This window comes from Sinocyclocheilus anshuiensis, unplaced genomic scaffold, assembly GCF_001515605.1.
Source record: "Sinocyclocheilus anshuiensis isolate Anshui unplaced genomic scaffold, SAMN03320099.WGS_v1.1 scaffold387, whole genome shotgun sequence".
Classification (NCBI taxonomy): domain Eukaryota; kingdom Metazoa; phylum Chordata; class Actinopteri; order Cypriniformes; family Cyprinidae; genus Sinocyclocheilus; species Sinocyclocheilus anshuiensis.
Window position 1 is genome coordinate 27,852 of NW_015549624.1, and position 12,413 is coordinate 40,264.

At 36.2% G+C, this 12,413-nt stretch overlaps 1 protein-coding gene across 1 annotated transcript in view; it reads right to left on the bottom strand.

Annotated features, from left to right (window-relative positions):
• The window catches only part of LOC107659459 (calcium-dependent secretion activator 2-like), a gene marked incomplete at its 3' end in the record, with an annotated part of 56,937 nt that overhangs the window by 24,886 nt on the left and 19,638 nt on the right, over positions 1 to 12,413 (bottom strand). The window contains exon 2 of the mRNA XM_016448413.1: positions 5,273 to 5,386. Within this exon, the coding sequence (XP_016303899.1) occupies positions 5,273 to 5,386 (114 nt within the window). The remainder of the gene's footprint in view (positions 1 to 5,272; positions 5,387 to 12,413) is intronic.

Genomic DNA, 12,413 nt, shown 5'->3' on the forward strand with positions numbered 1-12,413 from the left:
AGAGTAGCGCTTGTTGTTTGTCATTTCTCTGATCACAAATGCAGACATGGTTTTATGTTTACGTGGCGCAATACGCAACGCAACGCATAAAAACACAGTATAAGTCATTATAATCAGTAATTATGTCCCCACTGGATGCAACAAATGCCTCGTTTGTAATGGGTTTTATTACGGAAACACAGTATGGTAAGGGGCGTAACATTTCCATCACACGCTTGAGGTATTCAGCCAATCACAACGCACTGGATAGCTGGCCAATCAGAGCACATCTCGCTTTTCAGAACAAAGAGCTTTGTAAAAATCGACGCGTTTCAGAAAGGTGGGGCATAGAGGAGAAACCATTATGTGGAAAATAATGTGCTTTTTGAACCTTAAACCGCATAAACACATTACATTACACCAAATACACAAAATAAATGTTCTTTTTAGCAACATCATATGACCCCTTTAATTAAGGTTACATGGAACTTTACCTGGAATATCTTTACCTGGAATGTCCTAGATGCTGATTGGTCAATACACAATGTAACCTACTAATTTAATATAATATCAGCTAACTGAGCAGGTTTTTGTTACACCAAACACCCTTTAAACTTAGCTGCTATTAACCTTAACTAAGTAGGCTTACATGTTAGGAATTGTATTGTCTAGCAGTAATAATGTTTTACTAGGCTAAACATTGATATTTTAATATATTAAATCCTTATATCTGATATATTTAATATTTATGTTTAACATTATTTATTACTATAATATTAATTTAATATTAATAAGCCTTTTTTACATTTACAATTTATTACAATATTATATTTTAATATTCTTTTTAGGAATTATACCTTCTTATTTAGGAAGTATATATTCAAGCAGTAATGGTGTTTTACTAAAAATTTGCATTTTAATATATAACATTCTTACATTTAATATTTATGATACATTAAAATTTACACTTAAACATTTGTAATATTTAAAATATTAAAATATAACATTGTAATAAATGTCAATTTATAAGTCGGCACCGATGGCCTCGTGGGCAGCATGCTGACATATAGCGCCTTTGCGCTTCGGGCGTCCCGAGTTCAAGTCCCGGCTCGTGGACCTTTCCCGATCCGCCCCCCCCCACCCACTTCGCTTCTTGTCGACCTACTCTCCTATCTAAATAAAAGGCATAAAACGCCAAAAATAAATCTTTAAAAAAAAAAAAAATTATACCATGTTAATACTTAATTTTTATTTTTCACAGAGTATGACTGACAATAGTTTGGTCTCTATTATTTCTTATATTATTTACATGGCCAAAAGTAATAATGTTTTACTAAACATTGATATTTTGATATATTAAATACTTATATTTAATACATTTAATATTTAATTTAATAATACATTAACATTTACATTTAAACATTTGCTATATTTACAATTTAATACAATATTATATTTTAATATTTATTTTGGAATCATACATGTACATTCTTATTTAGGAAATATATACAGCAATAATTCTAATTACTAAAAATATGCAATTTAACATTAAATTCTTAAATGTAATATTTATGATACATAAAAATTTACATTTAAACATTTGTAATATTTAAAATGTATTACAATGTTATATTTTAATATGTGTTAATACTTAATATCACTTTTTCACAGAGTCATGGCTGACAATATAGCTTGGTCTCTTGAACCCTATTATTTACATAGCCTATTATTAAATATTACGAAAGCAGTTAAAAAACACAACAGAAAAATTACTGGCAAGATGACTGATAAACAATGGAAAATTAGACAGGTAAATTAAACCCTTTCCCTCACAGTCACCTTTAAAATATTTCTAACACTACAGGAGGAAGACATTTATATCCTGTCAGTGAGAACAGCATTTAAGCAATCTGAAATGTTCAACTGACAGACTAGTAATGAAGATCTCTGGAGTCTAATGAAGCTGAGCTGGACCTCAAAGATCGAACTGAAAGGAACGAACATTTTCAAAACTTCAAGAGAAAGAGACTGGAAAAAGCGAAACTCTGTTTGACCCGAGGTGAGAAGTGGAAAAAGATGTTTAGATGGTCTATATTTACTTCATACTGCAGATGATAAAGCACTCAAAGTTATTCTGCATGACTGTGTTTCAGAAGGATAAAAAATATTTCTGTCTAGGTGTGAAATGTATGAGACAACCATTGGCAAAATGTTAATTCATTCAAAATTAATCTTTAATTTATGTAGCCGCCTACATCCTGGATGTCAAAATTGTACATAAGGAACAAGAAAAATGAATCAAAGAACAAGAACAAGAATCAAATGACATACGGTGCAAAGTGTGGCTTTGGAGCTCTGTATCATAAAAAGCACAAACAATTTAGTTTGAACCTTTTTTTCTAATGTTTCTGTATCTGGAAGTGCGCCACTTGAAAGTATAAACAGCTTTCAGGATGTTTGATGTAATGAGTTCCTCATACAATAGACTCTAACAAAAAATATTCTCAATAGGCAATTGATTTTTAAGAATAACTTATTAACCTTTAAAAAGATAGACCTGCTGTGAGGTAAGAGGTTTTTAATCGATGGTATATGCTTTTGTTGAAGCAATCAGCCTGCATTATTCCAACTTTTTAACGTTTAACGGCCCAATTCCTGGTGAAAAAAAAACTATAACCATGACTCTGCAGAGATATCTCCACCAATCAAAAGAAACAAAAGATGCATCAAAAGAACACTTCAGTTCAATGTAACACTGTAAATAATGTAATAGAATCTTCCCTACGCTTTTAAACTACTTAAATATTTGTAAATATATTGCTTATTTTGATTATATCATTTGCAATGCTTCATGGGATTGTAGTTCTTTCCCTCATTAAAGCCATTATGTAAACAGTCATGTACCTTTTGACTTTTGTCCAATTTTCAAATACTTTTTTGCTTCAAATGTTGTAATTCACATCGTAGCTGGTTGGTTTGATTTGATTGATACAGGTTGCATGATTACCCATTTTTACTCTCTGCACTTAAAGTGATGCAATGTGACAAAACTAGAATGCAATAAAACTAGTGATAAACTAACCAAGCCGTTAACTACTAGTGCAACCCCTATCAGTCATTTCTTGCTCCTCTTCATCTTCTAAACAATGTTCACTATAGAACCACAAATAAACTCCTACAGTGTCCACAAGTCCCTGGTGGCACACTTTGGCGTATGCTACAAAAATGCCTCCACAGAACCCAAAAAGAGATGCTTTGATATGAGCACGATGGCCAGTGAATGACAATAGAGAACTTTGATCAGCCAACCCAGAGTCCTCGACATGTGCAAAAGCGACTATCAGACTCAACTTCAAAGAGCTGCTTCCCATCCAGTGCAATTAATAGAGCGGAGAGTCAACTGATATGATATGATGATCCTATTAGGACATGATAGGCATGTCCTATTCTGAAAAAAAAAAGAAATTAAGAGAAAGTGATGAAAGCAGGAAAGAGGGTGACTGACAATGTAAGATATGAAAGGTAAAAGCACTGACTCCAAAAGCTTGTTTGATGAATATACTGTACATTGATACGGTCTGATTCAGCGGACCATCTGTTGTGCCTGTTCGTTATTCTCTGGAAACATTGCATGCCTCATCGTACCATTAAACGAACATGAAAGACATGAATAAACATAAAAAGTGACTGTCTGAAAGAAAAAAAAACAGCGTGGAGGTAGGTAAAGCAATTGAAGAAAAGCCCACTCGAGCAGTATTCCACATACAGAATTCAGCCAATCAATTCTCAATAATTTATCAGCTGACCAAAGCACAAAGCTCCAGGCATTTCTCCTGTGGGTGTTTAAAAAAAATCTCTCTTCTTGGATCTGGGATTTCTGTAGGTTGGTTCAACAGCTAAGAGAAAAGAGACACTAAAGAATATCACTTTTTAAAAACTTTCCTTCAGGCACCATTTATAATCTCACCAATAAAAAAAACGCAGTTGGAATTGACAGATCTTACATTGTGCACAGACTTGGGCTTCAGATTTCGGTTCCATCCAACCTGAAGATTATCATGTTTGATATTTTGAGCATTTTTTTTTTTTTTGTTTCCATTCGTCATGCATCTAACAGCAAGATGTGTTTCTGCATGAGTTCGTCATGTTCAGAACGCTTTGAGAGTCTGGTAGTTGCGTGATTCTCAGTCGTTTAGTGTATGATGCCAGTTTTTTCTCTGTAAGCATTTACAAAGTCAGCAAGTGTATGATGCCTAATGTTTTAAAATCATCATAAAAACAGTCATGTAGTGTATTCCAGCCTTTAGTCACACTTGCTTTCGGACGAGATCCACATAACTTGAAAAAAGGCACTTAAAAAGTGCATTTCCTTCACCGGATTTGAGCAAGAGATTTGGCAGAGATATATCTTTGGGTTGGGTTGAAAATTCAAGCGCAATAAGGACAGCCAGGCAGCTATGCTGTAAATACAGATGCACCTGCTAACTGTTTATCTCCCACACTTTTTGCACACATATAAGCAGTCCAACTGATAAATGTCTGAATATGCCTACTCCCCTACTATATACAGTAGTAGGCACAAACAGTATGTGAAAATACTAGTCTGTAAGAATTCATAGTTGGAGAAAAGTACCTGGAGGACCTACTACTTCCAAAAAGTTCCTCAATTGGAAACTTGACAAAAAAATGGCAACACATTAAATTAAATGTAAAATTTAAGTAAAAGTGTTTTTTTGTACAACACGTCAATAATCTTTGCTTTATTTACAACTTTCGAAAATGTTTTTTGAAGTGAAGTGAAGTGAAGTGAAGTGACATGACATGTGGCCAAGTATGGTGACCCATACTCGGAATTAGTGCTCTGCATTTACCCATCCAAAGTGCACACACACAGCAGTGAACACACACAAACCGTGAACACACACCCGGAGCAGTGGGCAGCCATTTATGCTGTGGCGCCCGGGTAGCAGTTGGGGGTTCGGTGCCTTGCTCAAGGGCACCTCAGTTGTGGTATTGAAGGTGGGAGAGAGCGCTGTACATTCACTCCCCCCACCTACAATCCCTGCCGGTACAAGACTCGAACCCACAACCTTTGGGTTATGAGTCCAACTCTCTAACCATTAGGCCACAACTTCCCCGTCTGTACTTTTTACAGTGTATATAAAACAAGTTTTTAATGGTTGTGAAGTTCGTTCCTCATCAAAACTCCAGCTGTAATCATTTTGGTCACATCCTAATGGCCAAAGACTTTGAAAGTCTATTTGAAATAGAAATGAAAATCAGAGAGTCTTGCCTCATAGTAACTGCGCACAGCGTTGCAGAAAGCCTCATCTGCGACGATCTGCGTCTCTCCTTTCAAGAAGGCCTGGAAACGCTCCTTCACCACCTGCAACTGCTGCTTGTTCAGCTGAAAACAGAAAAGAGTTAACTGAAGATCTATCAGTGGCATCTCATTTTATTTAGCATAAATAAATAACCATAGGAAAACAGAGTTTATGATAATGCTCACTGTAGCACCTCTTCTGGCAACACTAAGTATGCAACGCAATTCTGTTGAGCATGTGTCAATATAAAAATGCCATTTTCTGCTAAATTATGTTATTCTTTAACTGCAGTTCACTTCTAAAGCACATGAAAATGGCTTTCCATGAGTACAAATATCCTAATTTTACTTGTTTGTATTCATAAATGTTGTTTTTGGCGTGCATTATTGATGTTTTGGTAATGAATAATGAGTGGGAAAACACAATTATTTTCCCATCCTTTAATGTGCTTCCAAAGCTGATGTAAAATCAGCAGGAACTACAGAACAAATGCATCAATAATGTTTTAGAGGAAAAACATCTTTATTCAAAATAGCAATATTTTTCTTCAGAAAAAAAAAAAATCTGCTTGGAAAAAAAAAACATTAGTCATAGCCTTTGATGTTATTTGGAGGGGGTTATTTCTAATCAAATTTACCCACAGGGAGCATGAAAGGAGGCTGCTTAAAAAATCAGGACTATTAACTGCTTTTCTTAGCCATAATCATAATCAATTGACATCCAGGATGGCCATTTTGAAAACCGGCTTTGGCAGAGACTTTGTCTTGAGTTGGAAATAGAAGAAACCGTTGGGTAACTGTGCAACAACACAAAAATGCATGTAGCGGTTTTATGGTTCCCACAAAAATATTAAGCAGCACAATTGTTTTAAACATTGATAATTAGAAATGTTTATTGAGTTCACTAATCAGCATATTATGCCCCGTCCACACGGAGACGCGTTTAGCTGTATACGCATTCATTTTGTATCGTATAGGCGTTTCGTCCAGACGGATCCGGCATTTTGGGAGAGTGAAACCGATATTTTTTGAAACCGGGTCCCAGAGTGGATAATTCTGAAAACGCCGCCCTTGCGTTTTCGTGTGGACAGCGAATCCGTATATTTTCTGAAACGATGACGTAATCAGCCCACGTCTCGTCCCTAGTCAGACACCGCTACGTCACGTAACAGCAACAAAAACATGAACAAACACTGAACGATTGTCTTTTTATTAATAACATTAACACAGATTAATAAATGTATTGTTCCATGTTCGTTTGTATACGATACGAAACGCAACGCATAAAAAGACATTAATTAAAAACATCATTAAAATCAGTAATTATGTCCCCACTGTAGGGATGTAACGATTCACTCAACTCACGATTCGATTCGATTCTACACCACTGGATGCAACAAATGCCTCGTTTGTAATGGGTTTATTGTTTTTGTCTTGTCGCGCCGGGACACAGGGCATCACAGTATGGTAAGGGCCGTAACATTTCCGTCACACGTTTGAGGTATTCGGCCAATCACAACGCACTGGATAGCTGGCCAATCAGCATACACCTCGCTTTTTAGAACGATGAGCTTTGTAAAAATCGACGTGTTTCAGAAAGGCGGGGCATAGAGGAGCAACAATAATGTACATTATGTGGAAAATAATGTGTTTTTTGAACCTTAAACCGCATAAACACATTTCATTACATCAAATACATAACATGATTTTCTTTTTAGCAATGTCATATGACACCTTTAAACATTTTTCCAAACCCAAAGTTTTGAATGTGCTTTTAGGTACATAATCAGATTTTCTTCAATATATTTTCAGTAGAAAATGTTTATATGTTGTACAAAGCATAAACGATGAATAAAAGTCAGATTTGTTTGCACATAAACCATGTAAAGATATCAAGTTGCACACCTATCTCACAAATCACTCTTGAAGGACACATAATTCGGACACATAATTCCTAAGGACATAAACAGTAATTTCAGATGTAAACACTATTATATTAACATATTTTAGAAATTCAAGATGCATCGTAATAGAGTATTTAAAGCACCCGTAGACCCTGACTGTGATCCTGAAAAGCAGTGAAGTTGTGTAGCAGAATGCTCTGTTTATTTTCCTTCCTGTCAAATGCATGGTGAGCCCACAGGCCAATGTAACAGACATTAAATGTGCTACGACAGTCAACAGTTTTATAATCACTGTAAATTCAAAAATTCCCACCGAGTTGTTGCAACCTACGGGACATCCTTAATTTGATGGCATGATGAATCTGTCGAACATCTGAAGCTATGCCTCATGAAGTCTTTGAATTAGCATTCTAGCACACATCCGTTTCTAAATACAAACAGATCCCATGCAGATTCAAAGACATACTGTAGCTAGAGTTGTTTACAATGTTGAGAATATGTTTCTGGTAGCAGATGCTACTAGCGCTTTTACCAGAGGTGGTCATTAATAAGTGCAATAGAGCACTTGTCTATGTCATCAGCATCAAGCTACAGCACAGTGCTTGCATTTCCTCCATGTAGCACTCGCTGCTGTTTCGCTTTCAATGGCTTATTCACTTTCAGTTGTGATCGATTCGGCCTTGTCTCTTTGTGAGCCAGCAATTCACTCTCTCTTGTTTGTAAGGCAATGCAACCATTTCAAGCATGTGGACAGAGTTGCTCTAAATATCCCTCACACCAGCATGGAGTGAGTGGCAAAGAAAAAAAAGTGATGAAAGTATTGATGAGACTATTGCAATATATCAGTACTGTTGATAAATAAATATTAGTGCTGTCAAACAATTAATCGCATCCAAAATAAAAGTTTTTGTTTACATAATATATGTGTGTGTACTGTGTATATTTATTATGTATATACAAATACATACACATGCATGTATGTATTTGAAATGATCACAAATTAGATGCGCTGCAGTAAAAACTAGATTTGGCTTGAGAAAGCCTAACCTGAAAGTTTGAAGCAGTTGTAAAAGCTTGAAGTTTGAAAGTTTAGATAGATAGATTAGACAGATGTTTATAGCATGTTGCAGCACAATTTAATACATTGTTAACGATTTAACATGTTGCTAGCATGATTAGCATGTTGCTAACATGTTGATAGTATGTTTCTAGCATAAATAGCATGTTCCAAACATGATTACCATGTTGCTAGCGTGTTTTAACATGATTAGCATGTTGTTAACATGTTCTTAGCATGATTATCATGCTACTAGCATGTTTTAAGCATGATTTATATGTTTCTAACATGATTATCATGTTGCTAGTATGTATGTTGTTTGATTAGCATGACTGACAAGTTTTAGTATGTTGACAGTATCATTTATCATGTTGTCCTAGGATAGTCATTAAGCTTTGCTAGTGACAGACGGCTTAAACACTCTGTAAGTCTTATTGTACAAATGTTTTGACCCCCCTCAATGAAAGTCTATGGGACTTTTCATAGTTTTGATCGTCTGTTTCATAAGTCAAATTTTCATAAGAAAATCATAAGTCGGATAAGACTCGCAACCCGAGTCATACCAGTCTTAAGGTCTGACCTGAGTTTGGTGGTTCTAGCTTGAAAAATCTAAGAGGAGATACAGTCCAACTTGTCTCAGAAGAAGAAGAAGCTTAAACAGCATTGACTAGGATGTAATAGCATGACTTCTGTGAAAAGGGGATTATAGTATTTTTTACAGTATATTGTCTGGTGTGAAAGTGGTTTTTCAAGGGTCTCCAGAAGGGTTCATGAAAATGCAGAATAAAAAAATACATGGAAGAAGCGAAAAATGGAAAATTAAACTCGCATTTAGTCGCAATTAAATAGCTGCTATTTGTACATAGTGGTATACAGTGGACATGTATGCCTTGATTCTAAGCCAAATTATATAATGAATGTAATAAGAGACTCGCAAAGACAGCTAAGTAGTGGAATCAAACTGTCCAACAGTCGTCAAGATATCAGATTTTCACAACACGATTATCATGGCCAAAAGAACTGTGTTGGAGTGTCAACCAGATACTGTGGTATACTGTGATACAGGTACTGTATATTGCGCCATCCATAAAATCAAACCCAATATTTCCAAAGCGAGTATAAAATCAGCATAGGACAACCTGGTTGCTGGAGAGGTAATTCACATGAGAAGGACAGAAATCAAAAGTTTACTGGTTTGTGGCGCTAATAGTAAAAACATCAGCTCAGGGAAAATATCTCAAATGGTGACTGTGGTGGGCGAAAGCATTTTAGCCTTAGAGTTCAGGTTTACTCTAGTTCACACACCCACCCAAAAACACAACAAAGCACTTAATAAACATCATTAATGCTCCCAAAGGGTTCTGAGGGCACGAGACCACCTCAACTAGTGTATATATATAGCTGCTCACTAAGTACAGGTTTGTGAGTTTCTTTTTGTTTCTTTTGATATTATATCACAAGCCTGTTATACAGATGGTCTCCATTTGATCATTCTTATAATTTATTTTTCTTTTGTTCTCCTTCCATTGATGGCATTTTGCTTTTGCCACTCCCTGAGCATGACAACCCCTTCACATCGTCATGGCAACATCATCCACTGCGTGGCTTCCAAGGACCAGCCTGGCTGCTGCGGCAAGTCGCTTTCTGTTTTTTATATCAGTGGCAAAGGGTAAAACACCAATCATGAAATGAACACCAGCTGCCATACTTCCTTGATGAGTACAGACATTCAGATCATCTTTTAAACTAAACATATGTCTGAAGTATTTCAAGCTAAGAAGTCAAAATTCTATAATAGATACAATTTAACAAAATGGTATTGAAAAGGTATTGAGAGGATACACAGAATGAAGCTAAAAGTTGACAATTCGGTTATGATTTACTCTTTTTCATGTTGTTCCAAACCTGTATAAGTTTCTTTCTTACGTTGAACACAAAAGAAGATATTTTGAAAATTTTTGAAGTACCAGAGAGTTGTTGGTCCCCATTGACTTCCATAGTAGGGAAAGAAATACTATGGCTGCCAATGAGGACCAGAAACTGTTTTGATTACCCACCTTCCTCAATTTTGTGTTCAACATAAGAAAGAAACTCATACAGGTTTGGAACAACAAGAGAGCTAGTAAATTACAACATTTTCATTTTTAAGGTGAACTATCCCTTTAACACCATCAAGGAACTAAAAGACTATCATGATTTATAGTAATCGCTGATGAAAAAGGGTAACTTTTCCTTCATTCCAACATATCAAGTATCACTAGGCTCAAGCGAGTAAGTCCACAAGGCTGTCAGGGAACAGGTGTCACCTGGAACTTTCGTCCCAAGCCTTGACAAACATATACTCCTCCTACTAATCAAACACACACTCACCTCTCCTTCAACACACATGCCTCAATGCATCTCTTCACTGAAACACCAGTATGTAATATTAGATAACACTTTCAGGAAGTTAAGACTGTGAAATTATACTCTATAGCATCCTACACTCATAGACAACGTCCTGCCAACTATTTTTTAAGTAAAATGCAATGACAAACACTTCAAAGACAACTTCATATGACCTAAAGTGCATGTTTAATTCGGTGAACGCAGTCTATCGAAGAAATACAGTTGTATATCAACTTACTTATTTTCCATTTACTGCAATTTTTATTTATAAAAATAAATAATATTAAAAAAATGAATAAAAATCATGTATGAGATATCAGCAATGAAATGTAGAGCTGATATTACTTAAAAACAAATTGCTTTGTGGGATACAGTGTCCAGCACATCCAGCTCTGTTGTACATTGCACATTTTTGGCAAATTAGATTATCTAGATATCCCATTAAAAAAAAAATGCATGCCATGTGCAGTATACATATTATATACATCAAAAATAGTAATATAGTAGTGTGCCATGCTGAACACAGCCAAGGATTCAAATGTACAACCCTGCCATCTGAGCAATTACTACAGACTCACAACAAGAGTGTTACATTTGACTTTGTTAGAGAAAAATGATTTAGTTCAATCAGAAGCTACCTCACAAGCGTCCTCCACTCCATATAGGCTCACCTGTGATTGAGTTTTTCCTAAACAAACATCCACCCCTAGCAATTCCTATAAGGATCAACTGGTAAAAAACAAAGAGAGAGAGAGAAAAACAAAGAGAGCAATAAAGAGTGAGGAGAGAACGTGTGTATGTGTATACGACAGTGATTCCCAACGGCACCATTGGGAGCTAATGGAGAAGAAACGCTGCAGACATTTATCACAGAACAACATGCAGAGCTAACAACCCTGATGGCTGCTCCTGTCTCTGCCACGAGCCTTTGTTCAAGCCCATTAGTGGAAACTCATTGTCAAATGGCATCAAATAGCCACTCAAACCAAAGTGTGTCTACATTTAGGTTTGGAGTAGGGCTGTGCGATTAATCGAAATCTAATCTAAATCGCGATTTGAGACGTTGCGATTTGCTAATCGCAAAGCCTGCGATGTGGACGTGATATTAATCTGTTCCAGAGCATATGCATGACTGCCAGCCTTGAGTTGCAGTCTTACTTGCCCTGGGCAAGAGTGAGCGCACCTCCGTTCTCCCCAATCAGCACTGCTCTAGCCAACTGCGTAAACACCCACCATTAAAAAAATAAATTAAAAAAAACATAAAGCGAGACGGGAGAGCGAGAGACAGAGTGGGATTATGGCATCTACTGGGTCAGATCGATAGTTAGGCAAATTGCCCCACGCGGCGCGAATCCTTGCCGCACTCACGCAGCCTGTCTCGTAATGCTCGTTTATACTCGCACCCGGCTCCGCACTGCAAGTCTCCCCGAGCGCATCTAGCAGTATGGATGAGTCTTGATGCACACGCGCAACCTGTGTCGACTCGCGCCTGGCTCCGCGTTTAAAACGAATGTAAATTCAGTCTAACTGCTTGCTAATTTCACTTGGATGAAATCAAACATTCAACACATTTTCCACTTGTTATTAAAATCCCAAATACTTAAAATGAATAAATCAGCCTATGCAACATATGTAATACTTTAATAACTGACTTAAGAAATACAGTTCTTTATTTATAAAAAATAAACAAATATTTTCTGTGAAATTCAGTAATTAAGTTAATTCTGTAAAAGTAGTTATACCATTATAATCTTGCCTGCTG